The 27,228-nt window shown below is 38.1% G+C and overlaps 1 protein-coding gene across 1 annotated transcript in view; it reads left to right on the top strand.

Moving 5' to 3' along the window:
* LOC107590980 (CUGBP Elav-like family member 2) overlaps positions 1–27,228 on the top strand; it is a 101,611-nt gene that overhangs the window by 30,754 nt on the left and 43,629 nt on the right. The window contains exon 2 of the mRNA XM_016279951.1: positions 20,746–20,942. Within this exon, the coding sequence (XP_016135437.1) occupies positions 20,746–20,942 (197 nt within the window). The remainder of the gene's footprint in view (positions 1–20,745; positions 20,943–27,228) is intronic.

Genomic DNA, 27,228 nt, shown 5'->3' with positions numbered 1-27,228 from the left:
CAGCCATGAGGACAAATGCGCTACAAAAGAAAGAGAGGCACAGAGTGAATAGAAAGATCTGGAAGAGTCAAGGATAAAAACGGGGTGAAGGATGCTATTGAGAGAGAGAGAGAGAGAGAGAAAGCCAGCCTGTGTAATGTGTGAGTTTGCCTGTAGAGAGAGTAGATGGCACTGTTCAGTGTGCGGTTACACAGAGACCCGTTCATTTAACTCACCACCTCTCCTGACTGATTATACCACTCCAGCAGCCTGCTCCCTCCCTTTATCTTCAGCTCTCTCCGTGTCTTCCTGTTTGTCCCTCTCCGGACACCAGCTGCAAAACCTAGTTAGCTGCCCACCTAGACAGCGTTTTATGGTGTTATAGGAATGCTATGGAAGCAAAGTATGTTCCTACATTATGCTAACTTCTAAGATAAATACCACATTTTGGCCTGTCATGCATCCTTTATAGGCTTACCGCGATAGACGGTATTGACGGTGATACCGTTGTTAAGCCGCAACACCGGTTACGTCACTTGCCCACCGCATCACCGACCGTTTAGAGTTTTTATAGTAATAAAAATCATTTAGTTCAGTAAAAGAACAGACACTACAATTAAAAACTGAACGCGGCTGCTCAATGCAGGTGCCGAACGACAGTCTCATCACACAGATCAGATTTCATTTCTCCAGTGAGGAGAGAGAGTCGAGCTGAAGAGTGAGGTGAGACAGACAAGACGATCACGGATGATTTACTTTCGAAACTAGATGCAAAAGCGCCTGTTTGGCAATATTTTGGATTTTGAAAAGCCTGTTGACTTTTGCCGTTTATCGAAGGTGATTTTGGAAGTTTTTTTTCAACATTTGTTTCTTATTTAATTGGTTCCACATTGTTTGCTGATTTTTGCTTTATTTAAACTGTGTCATTTATTTATTTTATTTGAGATTCGTTTTGCTAATTAACGTTCTACGTTTCTTATTTATTTGGTTACATATTATACATGCTTACTTATTTCCAGTTTTGTATACCTATTAAACTTTATGTAAGTTATTTGTTATTTTATATTAGGCATAGCTTGCCCTATAGCATGGTGTATTTTTATTTGTTTTGTTAATAAAACTTCTGTTTTATATATACGCTAAAGTGAGTTTGACGTTGTATTTGGTTGTTGCATTCAAGCAATTGACGCCGAACTGCCGTCAGCCGTAAGCTATTTAAAAGTGAAGGAAAGCGAGGAAAAGAGGGAAAATTCAAACGAACTAAAAACGAACAATTGCTTTACTCCGAATTGCCGCTATTTGAAAGTGAAAGTAAAATCCGCACACCGCTTTTACAAGCTATTTAAAAGTGAAGGAAAGCGAGGAAAAGAGGGAACACCCCGCCCCCACGGTGATACCTGTATTACCGGTGTTGTCACACGTCGATTAACCGGTGGGAAAGTTTCCTCACCTTCACAAACCTAATCCTTTACATATAAGACTATCCCAGAATGCATTTCCTTACAATTAGGTTGCTCCCTTACAAGGCAGCTGCCTATGTAGACACTAGACAACGAGATCAGCATGGCCAGGTGTCTTAATTTTGTGGCTGGCTGTGTGTGTGTTAGCACACATATCTCTAATGACTCCTCATTGCTGCGTTTGCCATTTTAAATTCTTGCTGAATCACGTCTGGCCTCTTTACTGAGTGTGTGTGTGTAGCGCTCTTATGATGTAACATTCACCGGTTCATTTTCTGGGTTTTATATGACTGTTAAAGGACTGTTGCTGTGCAAGTGCTTATGTGTGTGTTGTTGCTCAGTCCCCCAGTGAGTTGATAGCTCATTTCTTGCTGTTATAATTGCCGCCTCTTCTCTGATGCTGGATAATTTGTGTGGCTTGATTAATGTTGAAGCCATGTTTAAAAAATGTCAAATTTACACTTCAAAACTTCACATCAGCACTCCCTCAAATATCCACGCACGCTCAGATGCACTCATTTAAAAATTGGCTTGTCGTGTTGCCCGGAATTTCTTTGTCAAATGTGATATTGTCCAGATTTGGGTGTTGTAAGAGTTGCAGGGAAATCTTTCATGCTGTTCTTCTTCAGGTCATATTCTTGCCAGGTTTTGACAGCAGGTGAGGTCATACTCTGCTTTGATTGGCAGTAATGCAGTTGCGGTTAGTCGTAATGTTTTAAGGAAGATAACTCTTTCACAGCTGTGAGTGTTAGTGTGTGCTTTCGTACTGTACTGCTGTTTGGTTTATGGATGGAAATTGTCAGAAATGTAATTATTTTGGTTTCCGATTCCACATAACTGGTTCCATTAAAGATTCTTTTAGTACTTTTCCAGTGCACAGTATTTCTTTTTTCCCCCATCATTTCTCGCTTTAAGCCCGTAAGCTTCTGAAAAACATATGTTATATTTTAGTATTATAGTATTTATTAATATTTTGAATTAGCTTTTATATTTATAATAGCATTTTTTGTTCTAATTTTAGTTAAGTTTTAGGAATTATGTTATGTGCTTTTTATTTATATATGTGACTTAAGTCGCTGGGGTATATTTGTAGCAATGGCCAAAAATACATTGTATGGGTCAAAATTATAGATTTTTCTTTTATGCCAAAAATCATTAGGATATTAAGTAAAGATCATGTTCCATGAAGATATTTTGTAAATTTTCTACCGTAAATATATCAAAACTTCATTTTAGATTTGTAAAATGCATTGCTAAGGACTTCATTTGGACAACTTTAGAGGCGATTTTCTCAATATTTTGATTTTTTTGCACCCTCAGATTCCAGATTTTCAAATAATTGTATCTCAACCAAATATTGTCCTATCCTAACAAACCACACATCAATGAAAAGCTTATTTATTCAGCTTTCAGATTATGTATAAATCTCAATTTCGAAAAATTGACACTTGAGACTGGTTTTGTGGTCCAGGATCACATATTTACATATAAATTATACTATAAAAAACTATCAGCACTCAGCAGGATTCTTAACCTTTCCATGACCTGTCAGTCATCTTGCGCAGGAAGACTACCCTCTCCCTTCTTGTTGAATAAAACAGGAATATCATGGAACATTGAACAGTGTTTTTAATGGAAATACTTCTGTCTGGTACAGAGGAAAATTACAAAACCTTTCTATTGACTGTACCTTATTCGGTCTTAAAGTGTAACCTTTCCTCCTGGGCACAAGTTGTGCTTAAGTCAAGACCCCTGTTGAGTGGTAGTTTTAGGACACTGACCTTTTGCACGAACACACACTCACATAAACTCCCGTGCATTTATGCAATCCAGCAGGTTTTTGACCTATTCACACACAAGTAGACAGTAAAAGGGGTGGACAGCACCCCAGCACTCTGTCAAATTATGTGCACATATCTTTGTGCACTTGTGAGTCCAGATTTAGTCACGTCAACTAAGTTGCAAATTTTCACACAACCTACATCCTACATTTCAAACCTGGTGATTGTATCCAATAGCAATATTTTAAAGGGGTAGTTAATCCAGAAAATGACAATTATCGTTCTTTACCCATTCCAAACGTTCTTCTGCTATTTTAAAGAATGTCCTTGCTCTTCTTCTCCATACAATGAAAGTGAATGGGGTCCAAAACAACATTGAACTCTATGGACCAAAAAAACAACAACACTAAAACCTTTTTCAAAATATCTTGTTTTGTCTTCCACTGAAGAAAGTATATCATACAGGTTTGGAATGACACGGGGGCCAAAAATTATTCATTTAAAGACATCATGGAAACGTCACTATGGAGATTCTGCTGTAAAGCAGTTCTGAAATACTCTAGTGTCATTATTTAGTTCAAGTCGGTTCAGTGTTGGTTCAGTTTCGGATAGGGCTGCACGATAAATTGTATTTTAATTGTGATCACGATTCTGGCTTCTCTCGGTTTATTAAGCATGAAACGTGAAGTATCATACTATTATTATAGCAAGATGCTAACATCAAACTCCATTGAAATCAAATGTGGGCTGCGTCTCTCTAGCAGTTTTTGTAAGTAGCGCTGTTTTGTTGCCGCCCATGTAGAGCGTTTCAGTCCATGATGAGGTTCCCCTGAGGTTTTTTGAGCCTAATGCTGTTGCCATAGCATAACCCGTGCTGTTTTTACACATGTGCGCACATGCAGAGAACCCAGATACTTGAGAAGGTTGGTAATTGAGTGGAGACACTTAGCATTATCCAATTTAAAGGGTGACAGAATGCATCTGTTGTCATGGTGCCGCCGCCCCCCCCCCAGTTACCCACAGAGACCATGTAAGCAAGGCTCAAGAAAAGCAAGCACACATGTGGAGCAAATGTTCTTAACCTTGAAGATCTGTGATCTGTCCACATCTGGCTAATCACTTTGTCAGTCTCCGTCCCACTTGGTTTTTTTTCCTTCACTGATCTGAAAGTCAAAGCTGATGTACTGGACTGGAGCTCTCTTTGTCTCAGACTGTAGATGCTTCTGTCATTCTGAGCCGAGGTTGAGACACTCAGGGGAAATGTAGCTATTGATTGACGGTGGTGTGAAGTTCAGGGCGGAGGTCAATTTAATGTGGCAGAACTCAGCGAGGAGATGGACAGATCGATGCTCCATGCTGATTGGCCAGAGAGAGAGTGGACAGGCTCGCGGGTATTGTCTGCTCAGAATGTTTACAGGTGGCAACCTGCGAGGCGACTTTATTCATTGAGCATCTTTGAAAAATGGAAAAAAAAATATATATATATATATTAATGAAGTTGTGAACTTGTTGCAAATGACATTTTATGTTGCCTTTGAGGTAGAATACAAACCAAAATTATGGGTTTTGCAAAACTAAAAAATTAAGATACAACTTTCCCACACAATAACATATAGCCCGTGGCGAGATTTCTTGTTAACTACTTTTAACAAAGTGCTTTCCAGTCGATCCCATTGATCCATCCATGCCCCTCTCCACCACAACCACTCCATCTTTTCCCACGCTCATCTTCTCTCGAACACACATCTGTCTTTTTACCCCTCTCTTCGGCCCATCTGTCCTGGGCTGGTCCACATCTGCTTTTCTTCTCGGCCTTTTGTTTGTCTTTCTGTCCTGAAGTGCAGGTGTGTGTGTGATGGCGAATAATTGCCTGCAGCCCTTTTGAATTGAGACTTCATTCATTGAGACCTGCTTCTGCTTCGAACAAAAGACAAAGAGAAAATCACTCACTGCTCTTACCTAAATAACTTTTCTAGCTTAATTAAGAATCAGTGCATATTGAATTAAAAGAGTAAATACTAAGCAGTGTTTTATTTTTTATTTTTATTATTCAGTTCCTAAACTCATGTTAAAATGATTACACTAATGTTAAAATGACATTTTTATGTAATGCTCGAGTAAAACACATACCGTTCACTTTCAGAAGTTGTTGTAGGGGCGATTTCTTATTAGAATCAGAATGAGCTTTATTCACCACTTAAGTGTGTGCAAACACAAGAAATTTGTTGTGGTTTTACAGGAACTCTTGGTGCATGCATACATACAAATAACCATATATATATGACACAATATAGTTATAGAAGTTCACAGAACTGACTCAGCAACAGCTGAGTAAAACTGTTTCATCTGAGCATGTGGCACTTTAAGCATTATCGTATCGTATATCGAATATCGCATTATTTAATGAGTTATCGCATATCGCATTTTTCTTCAATATCGCACAGCCCTAAATAACCGTTCCATCTGTTTTTGCATTTGATAACCTGTGAGTTTGACTTGAGAATCAGTTCAGACTGAATAATTAAAAAGAACCACTTCAAAAGAGCAAATATAGAGTCTGCGTTAAAGAAAAAAAATATATATTTATAACAGCAGCCATGCTAAATGGTGGTGCCGTAAACACTGGTACAGATGTGTATGTGTGTAAGATAATGTGTACAATATGTTTAGTCTGCTGATACTGTCTGTTGTTCGCCCTGTTAATGAGATAATGGGATTATAATGGAATACATTTCTATATTTAGACCCTCCAGGTCCATATCGCTCTCACATACACACACACATGCACATGCTCTGTCAGCGGCTGTAATCTGCAGTCTGTGTTCAGTGCCGTCTCTGATGTCGAATTCTAATGTAATGTGGTTGTCTGAATTCTCAGAGCGAAAGATCAATGTGGCATTTAGACGAGTGCGCGGTCTTTCTCCTCTCTTCCTTTCAAACGCGCTGGGCCATGGATAAAGAGACACAAACACAACCAATATGCACCTGTCCCACACACACACAGAGATCCCAGATACAGCTGCGAAAACCAACTCAGTGTCAGACACCTGAGTGTCAGACCAAGTGTTTGAGCTAGGGCTATCACATGACCAAAAGTCTATCTATCTATCTATCTATCTATCTATCTATCTATCTATCTATCTATCTATCTATCTATCTGTCTGTCTGTCTGTCTGTCTGTCTGTCTGTCTGTCTGTCTGTCTGTCTGTCTGTCTGTAGTTAAATTTTCTTTTCACATTTTTGTGTGTGTGTGCTTGGTTCCCCTCTGACATATTGTCAGCATATGGCTCTTTTCGGCTACGGCCTCTGAAGCGAAATGTTCAGAACATTTTCATTCTCTTCGGGTCATAGCATTGTGTTGTGTGTGAAGCCGCGGTCCTCGCCGGAGTAATTTGGCCAGCTCATGCACACCAGAGCTCAATCACGTCAAGCTCGCTTACCGCTGTTTATTTTATTGACTCGCGTGTTTTCTTTTCTTTTTGCCCTGCGTGTGCGTTTATTCCTTCCCTTTCTCCCTCTACATCCTCATCTGCCAGTACCGCTCTGTTTCTCGCAGACGAGCGTGAAAACACGGAGGTGGTTCTTGCGAAGGAGAACTTGAGAGATCGACACCTAGTCTAGTCTCCGCCATCTGTTCAGATGTTAATTGCGACGCATGATTGTGTTTTTCCGTCCCATAAACGGTAATGAAAACGAAGACCTCCCCTAATGCGCCCTAATGAAACATTTTCACACACCTCCCTAATAAACAGCATTATGGGAGAACGTGTCTTTGTTTGTAAAGCTAGTCGCTTAAGAAAGTTCGACACAGATGCTGACTGGCAGTTAACACCCATTTTTTCCTCATTTTTGTTTTTGAAAAAACCGAGATGCGAAATTTGCGACACTCTTCGGCACTGATGATAGACGAAGGGAATTAAAAGCGGAGGGAGGAAGAACAAAAGGGCCGTGAAAGACTAGCTTGCGGCGTTGGCTAATCCTGCCGTGGCTCACCGGCCTGATACAGCTTTCGACACCCGGGGAAATACGTGCTACTGCACAGCATGGGCGCAGCTTTTGTTCATTTCATTTATTGACGTTTTGAATTAAACCAACATGCTTGAGTCCATTCCCATTCGGTTTTTAAATGATCGCTCTAGCTTTATGTTGTATTTGGCGAGCCGTGATGAAGTTAGGCCCGGTCTAATTAAGGCATCTAGAGGGGTCTGAATGTCCTAAGAATCGTGGCACCTGCCGAGAGGAAGACATGACCGAACGGAGGGAGGGTGGCACACTCTTCCTTTGAGGGAAGACAGCTCATCTGTTCTGCGTTTTGTAGCCGATTGAAGGCATGCATTGTGGTTTAATTCACAAGAAGGAGTAATTTAACTGAACGCGTCACTGGAGCAAATCAAATGTTTTCTTTTGTGCTTGGCAATCAGTAGGGTTTTCTGCAAAAGTATCTTCTCTCCGTTTAGAAAAGAGCTGTTTAGAGAGGAGTACTGTGGGGTGAACCACATGAGTCGGTGACATGACAATCATTTTGTTTGTTTGGATGTATTAATTTATTCAAAAACAGATTAAAAGTGCTATTCATACATACAATTACTTGAATGCACGTTTTGAATGAAAATTCATGAAACTGTCCAGGTATTATAATAAAAATTAAAGTTTCATTGTACATTGTAATGATTCAAATTATTATGATACTTGGACAGTTTTATGTATTCAAGCTGTTATGAAAATGGTATTACTTTTTTACTTGATAATTACACCAGATCACATTTTTAGAGTCATTTATATTTAAACTTCTTTTCTTTCTTTTTCCCCAAAAATGAATACAAAGAGCATGTTTTTAAGATCTTGGCATGTGCTTTAAACTAGATTTTTAAAAGATTTTACCTTTCTTTTATCTTAATCACACTTATTTGACCCACATACTAAAGATAGCAATACTATTATTTGTAACAAATTTTAATTAAAATGCCATTTATTTCAACAAAGAAGTCTTTTATGAATGTGTCTGTAAAGTTGAAGTGTGTAATATTTGCACCACTGGGGTCGCCAAAGCATATAAGTGATAACTATTTTTAAAAAGGATTGCCGAACCGAAACGAACACCCTCCATTAGCAGATGGGACACTTTGAATTGTGCTTTCAGGCTTCCAGCTGTGAAAATGCGTCCCATGTTTGAACTTCCAATAGTTTCAGACATTATATAAAGGATTTACGGACTGTAAAGGAAATTAAAGGGTGATAGAGAAGAATTGAAAGTGAGACAGTTGAGCAGATGGGGTGATGTCAGATGAAGGACCTGCCATCCAGATGCTCGCGCACACACACACACACACACAGGTGAACCGCGGGCCGGGATGTGCTGACCTGTAGAAGTTTGATGGTGGTCCAACTCGTGGTCATTATGATTGCTCCTGATGTTTGATATACTCCACCTTCTGCACCTGCTGTCTCCCTGCAAGCGACACACACACATACACACACGCACAGCTCGACATGCATGCTGATACCCGAGTCAAACCCCTCTAGTACTGGATGACAGCCCATAACGCAGCATCCTCTTCCTGTGTGTGTGTGTGTGTGTGTCATTTGGAGCTTTACGGACAGCTCGACTCGCATTCGCGTCATCATCAGTCGCTTGTCCCCAGCTCCACCCGGTTTCCATAGCAACAGGAAGGCAATAAAATAAAAAAAAAGCAGGGTTTGTGTTGGCAGGATTTTGGCAATACTGTCACACTATTGCCTCAGATTTCCACTCAAGCCGCTTTCAGCAGCAAAATTGTGTGGAGCTGCGAGTTTAAGTGCACAGTGTTTAGTGTCATTTGAGAAGCACTTTTCCTCTTAAGCACTTCAGTCCATGAACATTTGCGAGGAAACATGGCTGCTTTGTTTCAGCACTTTGTAAGAGGATGGGAGTACTGCACACATGCCTACTTTAAGACGGACTGAGTTTGTGTGATGGAAAGGCTGGAAAACAATCACAGCATCAGAATGAACAAGATATAGACTAGCAATCGGGCTAAAACTTTATTTTAAGGACCAATTCTCACTATTAACTAGCTTGCTTATTAGCATGCATATTACTAGCATATTGGCTGTTTATTAGTACTTATAAAGCACATATTAATGCCTTATTTTGCATGAACATGTTTTAGATCTCTTAAACCTACCCCATACCTAAACTTAACTACTACCTTACTAACTAATAAGCAGCAAATTAGGAGTTTATTGAATGAAAACTCTCAATTAATACTGAAAATGTGTTCCGTATTCTAAAGTGTTACCGTAATTGGTTTGACGGATATTTTCTGCCAATACTTTTCCATCGTTGTCCATTCTTAATTATCAGGATTATCGTTAAAGTTGGCAAGTCTTTAAAATGAACACTCAACACCTTACACACTAACAGAAAATCACAATTTTCGTAATACACCGTATTATATTGATTTGACTTTTGATTATTCTATACAATATTAGTTTTGTGAAAGGTGGCCATCCACGTTCTGATGGTAGTGGCGAATGATTTCGATTTTTTATCAGAAGCATAAACCTTTAGTTGCACGACTAAGCATTTTTCATCTATTATCTAGTATTGTTTCGTAAACTTGAGTGTGTGCATCATTAACGTTTATATGAAATAGATTTAGCAATTTATGCATTTTTCCTGTAATATAACATATCTGACTCAAAAGTAATAATAATAATAATGTAGGACGTGGCTTGATGTTATTCACTGCAACATTTTTACTGCCTGCATGGCCTTAATTTCATCAGGAGAACATTTTATAAAGTTTCAGAGGAGGAGAAATTGTAAACTTTTTTTTGTTCTTCAAAACATTACGCATTGATGAAATGTGCAGAATAAGACGAGGGGACATTTATCAAGAAAGGAAATAAGGTCCCTTTTGATTTCTTGTCATTTTTAAGATTTGCCAGCAAAGAAAAAGTCAGTAAAACTGTTCAGAGCCCAGTGTTAATTTTCTGATTTGAGCTTGTCCGTTTAGAAATTATATTTTATATATATATATACAGTATTTATATCAGTAAGTGCTCTGGTGGGCTTGTCGTTTTAAATTGAAGTAATGTATTTTTTTTGGAGCGAGTTAAAAATGTTTCTGATAAAACAAGGCTGTTATTATTGTGTTTTTATGGCTTGTGTATGTGTGTGCGTCTCCTCGTTAGCGCAGAAAGACGGCATCTCTCCAGCTCGCTGCTTCATTAGCAAGTGTGACATTTATCACATCGGCGCCTGGCGTTTCAAGAGTTACCATGGAAACTTCTATAGCACCCACCTCCCCTTCACACTTTTAACAAGTGGAGTGATTAACAGAACAGTTTTGTACATCTCACACATGCGCTCGCTCACACGCGCCGATGCCTGTCATTCTTCGCAGTTAAGCTGGCATGGTTTTTTTTCTTCGCCCCTGTGTGTTTTTGACTGGTTGGAAATATCTCCGCTCAGACCTTGAAAAATGATTCTCTTTTTATTTTGTAGGTTTTCTTTGTTGTAAACTGACTTTGTATGCGATGTTTACAAGAAAGAGTTTGTCCTAGGTGATTTTTTTTCTAAATATAATCAGAGTTTGACATCTCCCTGACAGTTGACGAAAGTGATGACAGGAAACATCTTCCTGGAGTCACACTTGCCTGACTGACCTTGATGTGTGAGATTTGTGTGTGTGTGTGTGTGTGTGTGTGTGTGTGTGTGTGTCTTGGTCAGGAGGACATATGAAAGGACAAATGCTCATCATTGGCTGTTTCAAATTCAAGTGAGCTGCCTGCTTACACGGCATTATTGGAATTCATAAGCGAGTTTGAAGATTGACAAGTTTGAAAGCAGTTTGAACATACTGATGATGCCCAATAATGCAAAAAATACATACAAGTTAAAAGTATGAACATGGCTACAACACCCAAAAATGTGTACCATTTGAATGTTCACAACGATGGATAAAAATGTGTACAGTTTTAATGTTTATATGGGCCTACAACATCTAAAAAAGGATATGGTTTAAATGTTAATGCCTACATGCCTACAATTTCAGTCCGAATTTTACGTTCACATATTGCACAACATTCGCACAGCCTACATTGCCTAACATGTGCGCTGTTTGAATGTTGGTACATGCCTATGTTGCCCCAAAATGCATAGGATTTAAACATTCATATGTGCCTATTAGGGCTGTCAAAATGACTGAATAACTACATTTGAATCTTCTATTTAAAGGGGTCATATGATGCGATTTCAAGTTTTCCTTTCTCTTTGGAGTGTTACAAGCTGATTGTGCATAGATAAGATCCCTGAAGTTGCAAAGACTAAAGTCTCAAAACCAAAGAGATATTCTTTATCAAAGTTAAGACTCTGCCACCCCCCCCGATCAAAATTCTAATTATATTCGAATTTAAAAGGCATAATATCAGTTAGGGGGGAAAAAAGCTTTTGGCTTCTCTCCTGAGGCCACAAGAGGGCGCATCGAGCAAAATACTATGCACGTTTCTTCAAAGCATAATAAAATAACGCGACTATCTTTGCATAATGTTTAAAATAATGCTTATAAACCACATATAATTAATAAAGTTGCTTAAACAATTATATGTATAGTTTAATACAAAGGACCGAAAACCAATCACAAAGAGTACTTTCTTCATTTAAAAACACGAGATGCAGTGGGATGGGGAAAACCGCCATAACATCTTGAGACATGTTTTTTAAAAGTTGAACTTACATTAATTTTTCATGGCTTTCTAAACATGCGGCTCTCTTGTGCGAGACGTGAGTGCAACGCTGATAGATGTCCCTCTAGAAAATGTGATAAATATGTGTTCTGTGTGAACGGCTTGGTTTCAGAGGCGGGGCATAGAGGACCTACTATAATGTACAGTATTTGAAAAATAATGTGTTTTTTGAACATTAAAGCATGTCAACATATTCTGTTACACCAAATACACAAAATAATGATCTTTAAAAAAGCATCATATGACCCTTTTAAATATGATCAAAATTCTAATTATATTCGAATTTAAAAGGCATAATATCAGTTAGGGGGGAAAAAAGCTTTTGGCTTCTCTCCTGAGGCCACAAGAGGGCGCATCGAGCAAAATACTATGCACGTTTCTTCAAAGCGTACTAAAATAACACGACTATCTTTGAAAAAAAGTGCATAATGTTTAAAATAATGTTTATAAACCATATATAATTAATAAAGTTGCTTAAACAATTAGAAAAAAAACAGCACCATGCATGTATGTTTAATACAAAGGACCGAAAACCACTCACAAAGAGTAGGCTACTTTCTTCATTTAAAAACATGAGATACAGTGGGATGGGGAAAAACCGCCATAACGTCTTCAGACATGTTTTTTATAAGTTGAACTTGCATTAATTTTACATGGCTTTCTAAACATGCCGTTCTCTTGTGCGAGACAACTTGCGACATCTGTGGCATTGTGCTGTGTGATAAAACTGCACATTTTAGAGTGGCCTTTTATTGTGGCCAGTCTAAGGCACACCTGTGCAATAATCATGCTGTCTAATCAGCATCTTGATATGCCACACCTGTGAGGTGGATGGATTGTCTCGGCAAAGGAGAAGTGCTCACTAACACAGATTTAGACAGATTTGTGAACAATATTTGAGAGAAATAGGCCTTTTGTGTACATAGGCCCTCAGATCTTTGAGTTCAGCTCATGAAAAATGGGGGTAAAAACAAAAGTGTTGCATTTATAATTTTGTTCAGTGTATTTATGGACCTACCTACATTGGCCAAAAATGCATACGATTTAAAAGTTAATACGTGCCTACGATGCCCTAAAAAAATGTGTACGATTTGAAAGTTTGTGTAGGATTAAAATATTCACACAAACTACAATGCCTCAAAAATGTGTACGGTTTGAACCTTTGTACAGGCCTATGTTGCCAAAAATGCACACGGTTAAATGTTCTTATGTGCACATGATGCCCCAAAAATTTATTTGGTGTGAATGTTTGAACAGATTATGATGCCCAAAAATGCATATGTTCATATCGGCCTACGACACTCAAAACATGTAGTTTGAGCATTCAGATGTATCTGTGAACCTCAAAAAAGATTTATTATGAATATTTGAATGGGCCCAAAGATAGGTGAGATTTAAACTTTTGTACTTGCTTATGATGACCAAAAAATTTACGATTTGATCATTTGTATGTACTTGCTATGGCAGCTCACTAGGTTTTAAGACAAAGCCATTATGTCCTAAAACCAAATTGCAGAACGAACTGCAGAAACATTTATGTCTTAGTCATAAATATATGATTCTATCACAAATTTGACAGCGAATGGGACATTCGGCATACGGGGGTCACTGAACGGATGGTTTCCCCATCATAAACATGACTGACAAGCCCTGAATTATGACACGATGAAAGAAAGACAGAGAAATAAAGCAGTAGATGAACCATGGAGAAACAGAGATAAATCTTCCCTATTAAGTGTGGATGGATTGAGTATTTTTCAGCGCTCTGAGCAGAACGCCTTGTTTTTATGACCAATGAGATTAATTAGGATCATAAAGCTTAACTGATGAGTGGAATTAAAGCATCACCTGTCGCCAGTGAGAGAGAGATACGGCAGCACAGCTGTCAGACAGGGGGCGTTAACTTCTAGTGATGATTGGAAAAATGAATAAAAATCATTTTTTCTCACTCTCTGCTGCTTACATACACATACACACACTTGTCAGCTGTGCTCTTTTTTTGAAACCGAGGAAATTACAGGTTTGCAACTTCCCCCCCAGCTGCCTGTCAACTAATGTGTGTGGCTGGAAGAGGGATTTAGTATCAAAATTAGTTTAATTTTCACAGTGTACTTGCATTTTTTTTCTCTCTTTTTGCTCCTTATCAGGCCAAAGGAGTTTTTTTTAATACACACTGTACTTTTATATAACTGTAATATATTTGTTACTGTAGACATGCAGGTCCACATACTTGAAGTATTTTAACCATTGAATTAGGGGTATTATATACATAATTTTGTGTAAAATTAAAAATCTGTAAAAATGTATGCAAAAATGTAATTGTGTGAAAAAAAAAGAAAAAAAAAATATATATATAAATTTATAATATTTACAACAAATTTTATATACATATATACACACTACATATAATATAAAATATGTATATAACAGTATATACATATAGTATAAAAAGTATATAGGACATAATATAAACACACATAGGCTACACAAATTTAACAAAAGCATTTATTTTATTTTTATTCGTTTGCATTTTTATTAGTGTTAGTTCATATAATTAGTATACCCCATATATATATATATATATATATATATATATATATATATATATATACAACATACATAATACATACAACACAAACATCATAAGTGCTTTGAATTTTTGTAACCTTTTGTGGAGGCTACTCGGGCGTGAAAAAACCTCAGTCTAGCCATTACTATGTCCCCAGTCATAATTTGTTATATTGCATTTATGTTTATATAACCATCCGCACTATCTTTAGAAGCACAACTGATTGTCTTGCTGTCTTTCAATGTTATTGTGCTTGTTTGTAAGTACATCAGTGAGTGATTGTATGTGTGTGTGTGTGTGTGTGTGTGTGTGTGTGTGTGCCTGCGGACTATCAGAGTTCCTTACATCAGCAATCCCCCCCCCACACACACACCTTAAGAGCAGCCCAGGCTGATGGAAGGTCTAGTTAAGCCATTAAGGCAGACAATTGACTCAAATTGAGAGGGAAGTGGATAGAAAGAAAGAGAGAGAGAGAGCGAGAAAGAATGCTATGGCAGGAGTGGAACCACTTGACAACTTAATCTGAGCCTCAGGACTTACATTCAGACAGACAAACGCACGCACACACACACACACACACACACACACAAACAAACACTTTTATTTTCACCTTGTGTCTAGTTCTTTCTCTTTCTACCTTGTCAGCAGAGAAGAGTGAAAGAAAGATGGTCCAAATAAAGGACAATGTATTTAATCTGTCAATGGCTCTTCTCCTTATGCCTTTGCAGGGAATTGTAAGGAATTTAATGATTATGATTCCACGTTATGAGTCTGGTTCCTTAAGGATTCCTTTTAGCACCACATAATCCTACTGTGACTGTATTATGCCATTTAGTCTACTTTTATTTTGTGTATATATATTATAAACAGGATCAGTGAGCGAGAGCGTTCAGGAGTCATTTTGGTCATTTCATTAAAAATAAGCAGCTTATAATGATCATGTTTTTGTTATTTTGTGCAATATCAAGTCGTTCAGATGTTTGGAATCGGTAAGACTTCTTAATGTTTTTGAAAGCCAGCAATACTGTATTTATTTGATCAAATTAGAGTCGAAGCATTAATATTTTGAAATATTATTACAGTTTAACATAACTCTTTCTATTTTATTTATTTGAATATGTCATTTATTCCTGAAATGGCAAAGCTGAATTTTCAGCAGTCATTACTGCAGTCTTCAGTGTCACATGATTCTTCAGAATTCATTCCAATACACTGATTTGGTGCTCAATAAACATTTATTATTATTATCAATGTTGAAAATAAAAAAAAATTAAAAAGCAGTGATTTAAAAAAATATATATATATATACATTTTTGTCATGATTCTTTGAAATATAGCTTAAAATAACTGCATTTATTTGAAACAGAAGTGATTTAGTGTTTACTGTCACTTTTGATTAATTTAATGCATCCTTGCTGAATAAAAGTATTCAGTTCTTGAAAAAAAAGTGTTCACTCAACATCTGAAAAAGAAGGCAAATGTTCAGAAACCATTAGTGGTTCCCAACCCCAGGCCAGTGTGTGCGAGTGTCCTCCAGCACACTGTTACAGGCTTCCTGTGACTTGTGCCTTTGTATTCCTGCAGTCGGGCCTTGTCGAACCAAACAATTACTAATTGTGACAGACACAAGCGCACACATACACGCACAACACCCTGACACTCGCAGTCCCATCCCTCTCTCTGTATCAGAGTCCATTTCTGGCTCTTGTGCCTGTGTCATGCTCGCTTTTTTCGCCATTATTTCTTTTTGATCGGCGGCGAGGGGCACCCTTATCACCGCGGTAACTGCCGGGGGATTTATTGGGGTGGGGGTAGCTGAGCAGCGGTTGCTGTGGGGACCTGAAAGGACGGCTTTCCCGTGGCGCATGCAGAAATGTCCTTTAAATCGCTCAAAGACTTGGGCGTCTCCGCGGAGAAAATAGGATCCTTCTGCAAGAGATGGATGAATCGAGCCCAGAGGTCTGTGTCTCTTCTCTTTACCGCCGACCTTTTCTTTTTATCGGTTCTTTAACTCTAGGCCTTGTTTTTTTTTTTTTTGAATAGAATGACAAATCACTTCATCGGTTTAAAGAGAAATTAGGCTTTGTGAATGACTGAGTGAGTTAGTTCTTTATGGCTTTTTTTCCACTTCTAATTTGTGATTGTGTAGTGCATCATGTTTATACACACACACACACACACACACACAGACACACACACACACAATACTGTCCATAGGAAACCATTTCTGAATAATCTATGTACAGGCCTCATGATGGATTGAGTTTATTTGTATGCTGAGTAATTGTTATAGTCACCATATTCTACACTTTTGTAACTTGACTTTAAGTTACAAAATGTTTTGTTATGTACATTAATAGTATAATGTTTAGGGATGTAATGGTGCACCACGAGCCGGTTGAAAAACGATACAAATATGTGACAATTCAAATCGGTTAAGATTTGTATGTAGCATCTTTGTTTGGATCATGATTAAAATACAGTGGTTGCCTCGAACTGAATGGAAAGAGGCAAAGCCTTAGTTTGTTTAGATGAAGAGATTTATTTTATTTGTGTTATTTATTTATTTGATTTGGGGTTTGTTTTAAACTTTCATATTTCAGTTTCACAAAGAAATGGTCAGCATTTTGTCCAAGCAATAATAAAAGGACATCTTTTAATTTGTAATTGATCTTAAATCTCATTTTAAATCTCAAAGTGAGAAAATAGTATCGTGAAATCAGTATCGTATAAATATATCGTATCATATTGCATCTTGCGTTAAGTGAATTGTTACATCCATAATAATGGTAGGTTTATACATTGTTTCTTAAAGGGGTCCTATTATGCTTTTTAGTTAGTCTGTAATGTTGCTGTTTGAGCATAAAAAAGATCTGCAAAGTTACAAAGCTCAAAGTCCTCTTCAAAGGGAGATATTTTATTTAACAGAAATCACTTTTCAAAAACTACAACAAACAACTCGTATATTTTATAAAATATCGTCATATTTTCCGGGATTTGTGATATCACAAATATCGACGAATGGGACGAGACCTGGTTGAGCTGCACTAGAGAAGGCAACGAGTGTTATCACGTGTGTTAACGGAGACACGTTAGCTTTCCCAAGACACACGAACTTAGAGTGGTTACAATCATCCGGGTTTAAATCGCGCTCAAATTGATTTGATTTTGACGCAATATTTACACTGAAGCTGGCAGGCGGCTATGGTAAGGGGAATGGCATTGCCCGACCAGGCGCCGAGTGCTGCCAATCACAACACACACTGGCCCAGCTAACCAATCACAGCATATTTCGTATTTCAGAAGGCGGGCCTTCATTTGATACAGGAACTATTTGAACCGTTCATGCCAGACTGGTGAGAGAGGTGTTGTAATAATGTAAAATATGTGAAAAATAATGTTTTTCGAACAACCTAGTATGAGAGCCTGTTCTAGTACACCCCCAAAACAAAATCAAGACTTTGTAAAATAGCATAATAAGACCCCTTTAAACTTTGTCAATGTCCACCCTCTTTCTGAGATTACTTGTGTTGCTTCAGTTGACCGGTGACTCTTTTTTGAACTTTACATATTTAATTGACTTGTATTTATTATTTATGAATTAAATGATCAATTTTAAATGTCTTTAGTCAGTTTGAAAAGGGATTAACATTTTACATTTTAAGTCTTTCATTCATATTTATTTATTTGTTTATACTTTTTGATTTTCATAACATATACTATATATATGTGTGTGTATATATATATATACATATATATATATATATATATATATATATATAGTACTGAGAAAATAAATAATTTCTCCTTTGTGCAGAGAATATTACTTAATTCATTTCAAAATGCACGTTTCGAAGGGAAGAAATTTGAGCGGTTATCTTGAAACAGGCGGAGAAGGCTTACTCACAGAATGTTTAGTGCGATAATTAGTCTCACGAGGAAATGATTATGCTTCTTCACTGAGTATAGAAGTATTTATTTATTTATTTTATTTATTTTCATATCAGTTGAAGGGCAACAGGCAGGTTGGCCATCGATCGGCAAAATAAAATAAAATTGAGTAGACACTCAGTGATTTTTGAGTTTGTTTAGGCTTGTTCACTCATTTTGTTATTGTAAGCTGGTTAAAAATGAAATGTGAGTGTGGGGGTCGATAACTCTCTCTCTCTCTCGACATGCTTTCATCTGGAACTGAAACAAGCGCCTGAAATTCCTCATGAACTCGTTGAACCAGCAGCATGGGCGTCTAGGGGTCACACGGATCTGTCTCGCATCCTGACTCAGCTCAGCCATTTTTATCATGTCATGATTTGTTTCATTCTGGTGTGAGTCACTCACAATTCTGCTTTCAATTCATGTTGAAGCTAGCATTTGTGAAACTGTTTTCAGTAAACTGCTTACAATGGAAGTCTATGGGGCAAATGTAATGGATAGTTTTAAAGCGAAAATGTTAAGCTTTTATTTGTGTTAAAGCTCTTTATTGATTTTCATTAATGCATTTCAGGTTTTTACATGAATCAAGTTGTTTCAGGAATAGCAAGTAACATTTTTGATGTTAAACTGTTCTATAACAGGTAGTGGTCGACCGATATATCGGCCGATATTTGGCATTTTTCAAATATCGGCATCGGCCGATACATTTTCTGCCTGGCCGATGTGTTCGAGGCGGGACTTTTATTTTGACGGCAAGCCGGACCTTTATTTTGACTGTGCTGAGAACGGCAGCGTCAGAGCACACAGTGCTCACATTCTCCCTCTTCATTGTTTGTTGTTGTCGTTTAACAGTTCTGCCTAATACAGATAGAAGTCTGTCTAATAATCAGATAGAACTGTTGAACAAATGAATTAAAAGGTATACAAAAAGTATTATAACGATTGCTTTTATATTATTAGTAACAGGAAGGCAGACATACTTTCTCGTTTGCCGTCAGCATTCAGCAAATACGCATATCATTTAAACAAACCTTTAAATGACTAATGAACATTTAATTTCACAAACCTTGCAGACTTAGTCGAATCCAGCTGTGAGATCTTGTGAAGTGTGCATTTGTATATTGCCTGATCGCGTGTGCTCTGCGTGACAGTCGATCCATGCGAATTGAATCCGGACAGGAGGAGAGTTCAGCTTCACTGGAGACGCGCGATCAACTTTAAACTCGTTATTTCAAACTATTCTGATTTATGCATTTGCGCACTATCATATTCATGTCATTTTTACTGCGTGCTGCATGTAAAATGAGTGTTACCTTGGCTTTAGTTGAAAAAAATATGATTCCCAATGCACACAAACTTCCCAGATTACTGAGTGCCCTGTTGGTTACAGTGTTTACTTTCTTTTTGTTTATATATTTTAAAATATTTCTTTATTTGTAAAAAATACTGTAATAGAATTATAGAATCAGGATGTTGTCATCTAAAGTATAAGTGTGTTTATTTTATACATATTTTATTTATTTTTAATATAATTCATTTTCAAATTATTTCAAGTTTCTCAAACATTAATTAAAATAAATAAAAATTATAATTAAAATAAAAAATATACTTATATATATCGGCTTTATATCGGCCACCCTGCTCTCTTAAGATATCGGCATCGGCTGTCAAATAACCAATATCGGTTGACCATTAATAACAGGGCAAATTCAGCTTTACATGGTCATGGCATGAGTTGACAAATTGTGTGTTGCACAGACAAGTTTAGTACGCAATTTTATCACAATAATCTCATGGTAACACAATTAATATTGTAAGTAAGTCTTACGGTGATATTTTCATCATAATCATGATGTGTATTTTTAGCATTTGCTCCACTTGCCCCATAGACTCCTATTTTAAATTTGCTGTAAACGTGCATTTTCTTTGCAAATGAAAGTTTCTGAGCAAATGAAAGTTATTTTATATGGTAATAGAGCTCACTGAATCTGGAACAGAGTCTGAATTGTACCTGCTCAGGACTATAAACACAACATCAACACACACACACACAAGACACAGCACACACGCTGAGTGTAATAACACTGTTGTGATTTTAATCAGGGTTTGTGTCTCTGTGTCTTCCTGCTTTAATGAGGAGCAGTTGTCGATCTGTCCGGCCCAAATTTGCTCTCGCAGTGAGCTTGGAGACCAACCTCTCTCACTCCCCATCTTCCTTTACATCTTCCAGTGTTCTCAGACAACGATATACACCGTTGACTCTTCCTAACACTCACTTTCTGTCTCTCTGCAGTAACGGTACAGCTGGGAAGATGAACGGCGCCCTGGAACACTCGGACCAGCCTGAGCCGGATGCCATTAAGATGTTTGTGGGTCAGATCCCTCGCTCCTGGTCCGAGAAAGAGTTAAAGGAGCTTTTTGAGCCATACGGAGCCGTCTACCAGATCAACATTCTGCGAGATCGTAGTCAGAACCCACCACAGAGCAAAGGTAGTATGCGTTTCCTGACTTTTGACATCACACACGCCATCGCAGCAGCAGGGTGTTGTGCCGCGTCGTGTAAACCTGCTCAAATGTGTAATGTGTTAGCTTGAGCCTCTGACTTCCTGTTGTGCATCTTCTTTTCCTGTCTGCCTGTTTCTGTCTTGCATCCTCCATCCATATCTTTCTTTTTCTCCATTTCTCAAAAGCTATGTTTTAACCCTATTTAGGCATTGCTAGAATGCATCGCAACGGGCTCATTTAAAACTATCGCTAAAGATGGCGGACAGAATTTGAAAAAAAAATGCTTGTAAATATTCCATTTAGTACATATTTTAAATAAAAACCGACAATTTGACCCAGTATTTGCGATGTTTATATCTTTATAGTATCTAAATGGGAGTCTTCCAAGCTGTTTGCGTGCTTCGTTGCTGTGTCCTTCTGAAAGTTTCTACTTATAAACTCGAATTATTTTAATTGGATGCGTTGGTCAGTTCTATATTTGTTTCTCGGTTTATCATGTACGAACAAACTTTTTTTCAAACTGCAGTACAACACAATTAAGCACAAAAGATTCAAACAGCACATTTTTGAGTTTAAATACATGAAACGTAAGGCAGTGGAACAGGGTTGCCAGGTTATCACAAGAAAACCTGCCCAATTGCTACTCAAAACTAGCCCAAACGCGTTTTGGGGGGTCCCCCGTTAAAAAACGCGTTCCGGGGAGTAAAATAAACTTTTTTTTGGTGGGGTTTCCTGATAAAATTACCATTCCAGGGGTTAAATATCACGTTATTGGGGCCATTTCAACCCGCGGCAACGGTGTTAAAGTAGCCCAAATCCACGGTAAAACAGCGGACTTGGCAACATTAAGGCCTTTCGCACCGCAGGAACCTTTTCATAGTACCAGAACTAATTGTGGAACTACCCACTTTTTGCCGCTTTCGCACCGCCGGAACTGGGTGCTTTTTTATTACCGGACTGCCTTTTTCGAGAACCAAATTAGCTCCTACTCCGGAGCAGGGTCTAACCAGCACAACTGGTACTACCCGCGTAAGTAGACACTGATTGGCCAAACGCGTATACGAAAAACCCCTCCCCCGCCATGATTTAAAACGCTGTGTAAACATACTGTAAACATTGTGTCAACTTATTTCGCAAGTATGGAGAACAGCGATAGATGGACGGACGCGGAAGTGCAGGCACTTGTATCAAATGTAGCACTGCCAGTTGTCGTTGGAGATTCTTAGTCCTTCTTCCTGTTCTTTCAATCGCTTTACATAGCCTATACGTCGACATTTCATGTCCATTATTGTGAAACCCGCGAGACAACAAAAACACCGCTCCGATCACAGCGTCCTCTATCCTCCTGTTGTTAACGTTGTTCTTTGTTTCCGTTGTTGAACGCCGCGCACAAATGACGTCACTGTGTGTCGACCGTCTTACGTACACTGTCCGTGCAAATGCAACCCTTTAAATGGTACTGGGAAATAGTTCGCGCAAAATCGTCCCAGTACTTTAGTACTGTACATTTAGTTCTGGAACTAAAGCGGTGCGAAAGGCCCTATTGCAGTGTAATTAAAAAAAGCTAGGTCTTGAGAGTCGTTTGGGCAATAACCTGCAACAGGACAGCATAACGATCAAAGATTAACATGCTTAGCATGTTAACAGAAAAATAATGGAAAGGCAGTAGAATTCACAAACCTTATGTGTTAATGGCCTCTATTTGTGTAATTAATAGTGTATTATATTGCAAATGTGCTGCTACAGAGAATGATGGGTAATGTAGCTTGGTCGCACTATCCTGAAACCAGCCAAAGTACGTGCTTTATTCATTAAACAGTTCATTAAATGCATGCAAATTATCAACAATAACAATTGAAATGGTGCGTCCACCTCTAATTTACACACCCTCAACTCAGAAAGTCTGAACTTAAGAGTTTCAGACTCATAATTACGGCATTGTGGTGGCATTCATGTCCGCTCATCTCATAAATATCATCCTTTCAGCACGACTTGAATGCAGTAATGTTCCAAATCAGTCATTTATGTGGTTTCGTTTTGGTTCCGATGCCGCCTATGTAGGCGGTAGACAGCAAGGTAGCTCATGGGTTTCAGAATAGCTATAAAGCGTAGGCATTAACCTCGGTTCTGCGGAGTTGTTAACACTCAGACAGGAAGATGGCATATACACGTTCACAGTGACGCCCATCCTCTCACTCTTATGGAGGATGAGTCAGGGCCGAGTGGGAGAGCGTTACTCAAGTCCTATACTCTCTCTCTCTCGTGCACACACAGGCATTGCAACGGGTATCTCCGGCAGAGCCGAGGTGTGTGATTGGCTTTCAGACGGGGTGATGAGTGCTCCCGCCCATCCTCTCACTATTATGGAGGATGAGTCAGGGCCGAGTGGGAGAGCGTTACTCAAGTCCTATACTCTCTCTCTCTCGTGCACAGACAGGCATTGCAACGGGTATCTCCGGCAGAGCCGAGGTGTGTGATTGGCTTTCAGACGGGGTGATGAGTGCTCCTGTAGTTCATTTAGCTGCAGTTAGAGTGCCTCTCTCAGGTCCTGCTTCATCAAGGCCTCTGACACAGCCGTGGGGCCGTAATGGCCGCCGCTAGCCTTCAGCTTCACTCTAACCCATTTTCATTTAGGAAAAGGTCATCTGCGCGCATCTTCGGCTGTTAAATTAGACGATATTGAAAGATTTCTCCACCAACAAAGTCGCAAGGTGAGCGTTAACTTCCCTGTCTTTCCCTGTGGCGTCCGCCAATTAGAACTGATTTTCTCTAAGAAGTATTTGGTTTTCCTTTTTTTTCTCTCCCATAAGGACAGTTTTCCACCTTTTAAAATTACCAATTAATGGGCAGATTATATTAAGAAAAGTGTGCCAGTTAACAGGACTCAACTTGAAGTGTCCTAAAGCAACATATACACACAGTATTAGATTAACCCGAGATCTTACTCAAGTTCGCCCACACTTTAGTTTCCGTGACTTTCCGCTGACGCAACCGACTAGTTTAATACATAACCTGCCCACAAGCAAACATGACACATTGCAGTCTTTATTTAGTTTTCAAGAGTTTTACACTTATTTATGGGAACTAACTTCAACAACTGAAGTCACAAATTGTATTTATTTGTTTAAATATTTAACAAATAAAATTCATTGCATGTATCATTTCACACATTATGTGTAATATTAATATAAAGGAAGCAAATAAAAATTAAATAATATATATATATTTTTTTTTGCCTATTGCACTGTCCGTCAAGTGTTGCATCTCACCCACAAGCCAACGCTGTACTTTCTTTCATTTAAATTGCACTTATTTTTGGGAACTCACTGAACGTCTGCATTTATTTATTTATTACAAATAAAATTTGTTGCACACAACAATTTACACATCATATATAATATTTTTATAAATTAAACAAATAATAATTAAATATTTATTCCAATATACTAAATATTTAAAATATTTAGAATATATTAAATATGTTTTTATTAAACACAGTTTTTTTTAAGTGGATGGAGCTTTACTTTTGTGTGCCGTACTGTCCATCAAGTGTTGCATCGCATTATGCTGCACCACAGCAGTGTAGAAAACTGGATTATAATGGAAGCAATCTAGTTTTGCATCTTGAGTTGTTGTTTTATTAGCTTCACGCAGTGAGGACAATATTCCACACCCTTGGTTACTGGCGTTAGTGCTTCATGGTTTAAGACTTGCAGGTTTAAGGTGACAGTGTGATGTTCTGTCAATCCAGATACATCCTTTTTTTGGTGAAAATGTACCAGTCTATTACAGATTGGGCACTGGAACCCAGCCGAAAAGTACTCACACTCTCACACATCCCAGCAAGGGTGTGTAACTGTGCTGAGTTGCGGTCTCAGTGGTTTAATCTACGATTCAGCATGGGACGTCACATCACATAATTCGTTGAATTAAAAAAAAAATCCACATTCGAATGCAAAAACGTTGCATTAGAATTTAAGGTCTGCGTCAGCCATCAGGCAGCCTTATCAGTGGCGCACGAGATGCGATGACGATGTATGTGTCATTGATAGCATTTGAATGCTGTTGTTAGCCTATCCAGTTGAACCCACTAGATGCGGCGCTGCTACGTTGTTCATTCAATATATTGCGGAAAACGATAGCATCAGTGTGGAGAAGATGTTGTTTACGTGATAACTGAAACCAAGCTGTTCACACAGAACGCATATTTATCACATTTTCTAGAGGGACGTCGATCACCGTTGCACTCGCGTCTCGCAGAGAGCGGCATGTTTAGAAAGCCATGTAAAATTAATGCAAGTTCAACTTTTAAAAAACATGTCTGAAGACGTTATGGTGTTTTTCCCCATCCCACTGTATCTCATGTTTTTAAATGAAGAATGTAGCCTACTCTTTGTGATTGGTTTTCGGTCCTTTGTATTAAACTATACATACATGCATGTGCTGTTTTTTTTCTTCTAATTGTTTAAGCAACTTTATTAATTATACTGTATATGGTTTATAAACATTATTTTAAACATTATGGACTTTTTTTCAAAGATAGTCGTGTTATTTTATTACGCTTTGAAGAAACGTGCATAATATTTTGCTCGATGCGCCCTCTTGTGGCCTCAGGAGAGAAGCCAACAGCTTTTTTCCCCCTAACTGAAATTATACCTTTTAAATTCTAATATAATTCGAATTTTGATAATATTTAAGTAGAAAATTCGAATTTAGTTTTTCAGTCATTTTTAAAAGCCCTAGTGTGTGTGTGTGTGTGTGTGCGCGTGAGAACGGAGGCATAGAATATAAATGCACCCAGAGGTGAACAGCAGGAATTGTTTATCAGAGCCGGGCTGCAATTTAGAACGGTCTGCACACACGCACACACATAGAAACAGACTGTCCCTTGTTGATTGAGTGATGCGAGAGCGGTCCAGGGCTAAATGGCCCTGAGCAGCTGGGGTTCTTTAGTAAAGATGTATTCCTGTCTGCCTTTGAAGTCCGTCACACACACACATATGCACGCCTGCACGCACATAAGATGAATGGATGTGTTTGTGTGTGCATCCTTTTCAGTCCCTGGACACATAGAACAGAATGATACAAGTGTGTGTGTCCTCTAAGGCCAAATGCAGATGCGCTATGCTAATGTATTGAAATGTATTCTAACAGATATGTGTGTGTTCATGGGATAAAGTCCATAACTTTAGGGCTTTGGATGGTCTGTCTCGTTTAACAGATCAAAAACCAAATCTGGGAATAATTGGCATTCAAGTCGTTTTCATTTACAGTCGACACGAAAACGGGATTCGCAAATTGTTATACTTCCATAATGCGACACATTTCCGAGTGAAACGAGATGTGAAATGCTATCCTTCGGGAATTGATTGGATTGTGAAAAGCGGCAGTTTCGGGCCTGAATTCGCAGTCAGTGGTGAAAGACTACTTTCTTTCCAGAAAGAAAAAAAAAAAAATCGCTGTCACCTGTTGATTTAAACTGAAAAGAAAAAAAGTAATATCACAGTAGAGGTGGAACATTTTTCACAAATATACACAGTGGCTCCAAAAACTATTTGTACACTTGAGCCATCGTTAAAAATGCAGAAATGTAAATATAATTTACTATTCAATTTAGGGATGTTCATTTCGGTTATTTTTCCTAACCGACAACCGACGCTCGTTAACCGATTATTAACTGTTAAACGAAAGATTATTTTAAATTAGAATTGAATTAAATTAGAAAGGATAAGCGTCTGTGACCCATTAAAAATACTAACATTTGTTTCCTGGGGATTCATTTTACATGCGCAAAAAGCAGCAAACAGAACATGAGGATTCACATATCACATCATGCACCTGCAGCGCTTCTGCGAGCGGAGAAAAACATAATAAAGCTAGGCTATATATATATATATATACAAACCCGATTTCAAAAAAGTTGGGACACTGTACAAATTGTGAATAAAAACAGAATGCAATGATGTGGTTTCAAATTTCAATATTTTATTCAGAATACAACATAGATGACATATAAAATGTTTAAACTGAGAAAATGTATCATTTTAAGGGAAAAATAAGTTGATTTTAAATTTCATGGCATCAACACATCTCAAAAAAGTTGGGACAAGGCCATGTTTACCACTGTGTGGCATCCCCTCTTCTTTTTATAACAGTCTGCAAACGTCTGGGGACTGAGGAGACAAGTTGCTCAAGTTTAGGAATAGGAATGTTGTCCCATTCTTGTCTAATACAGGCTTCTAGTTGCTCAAATGTCTTAGGTCTTCTTTGT

This window comes from Sinocyclocheilus grahami, unplaced genomic scaffold (genome assembly GCF_001515645.1).
Source record: "Sinocyclocheilus grahami isolate Dianchi unplaced genomic scaffold, SAMN03320097.WGS_v1.1 scaffold135.1, whole genome shotgun sequence".
NCBI classification, from domain to species: Eukaryota; Metazoa; Chordata; class Actinopteri; order Cypriniformes; family Cyprinidae; genus Sinocyclocheilus; species Sinocyclocheilus grahami.
This window is presented reverse-complemented; position numbering and strand designations above follow the sequence as displayed.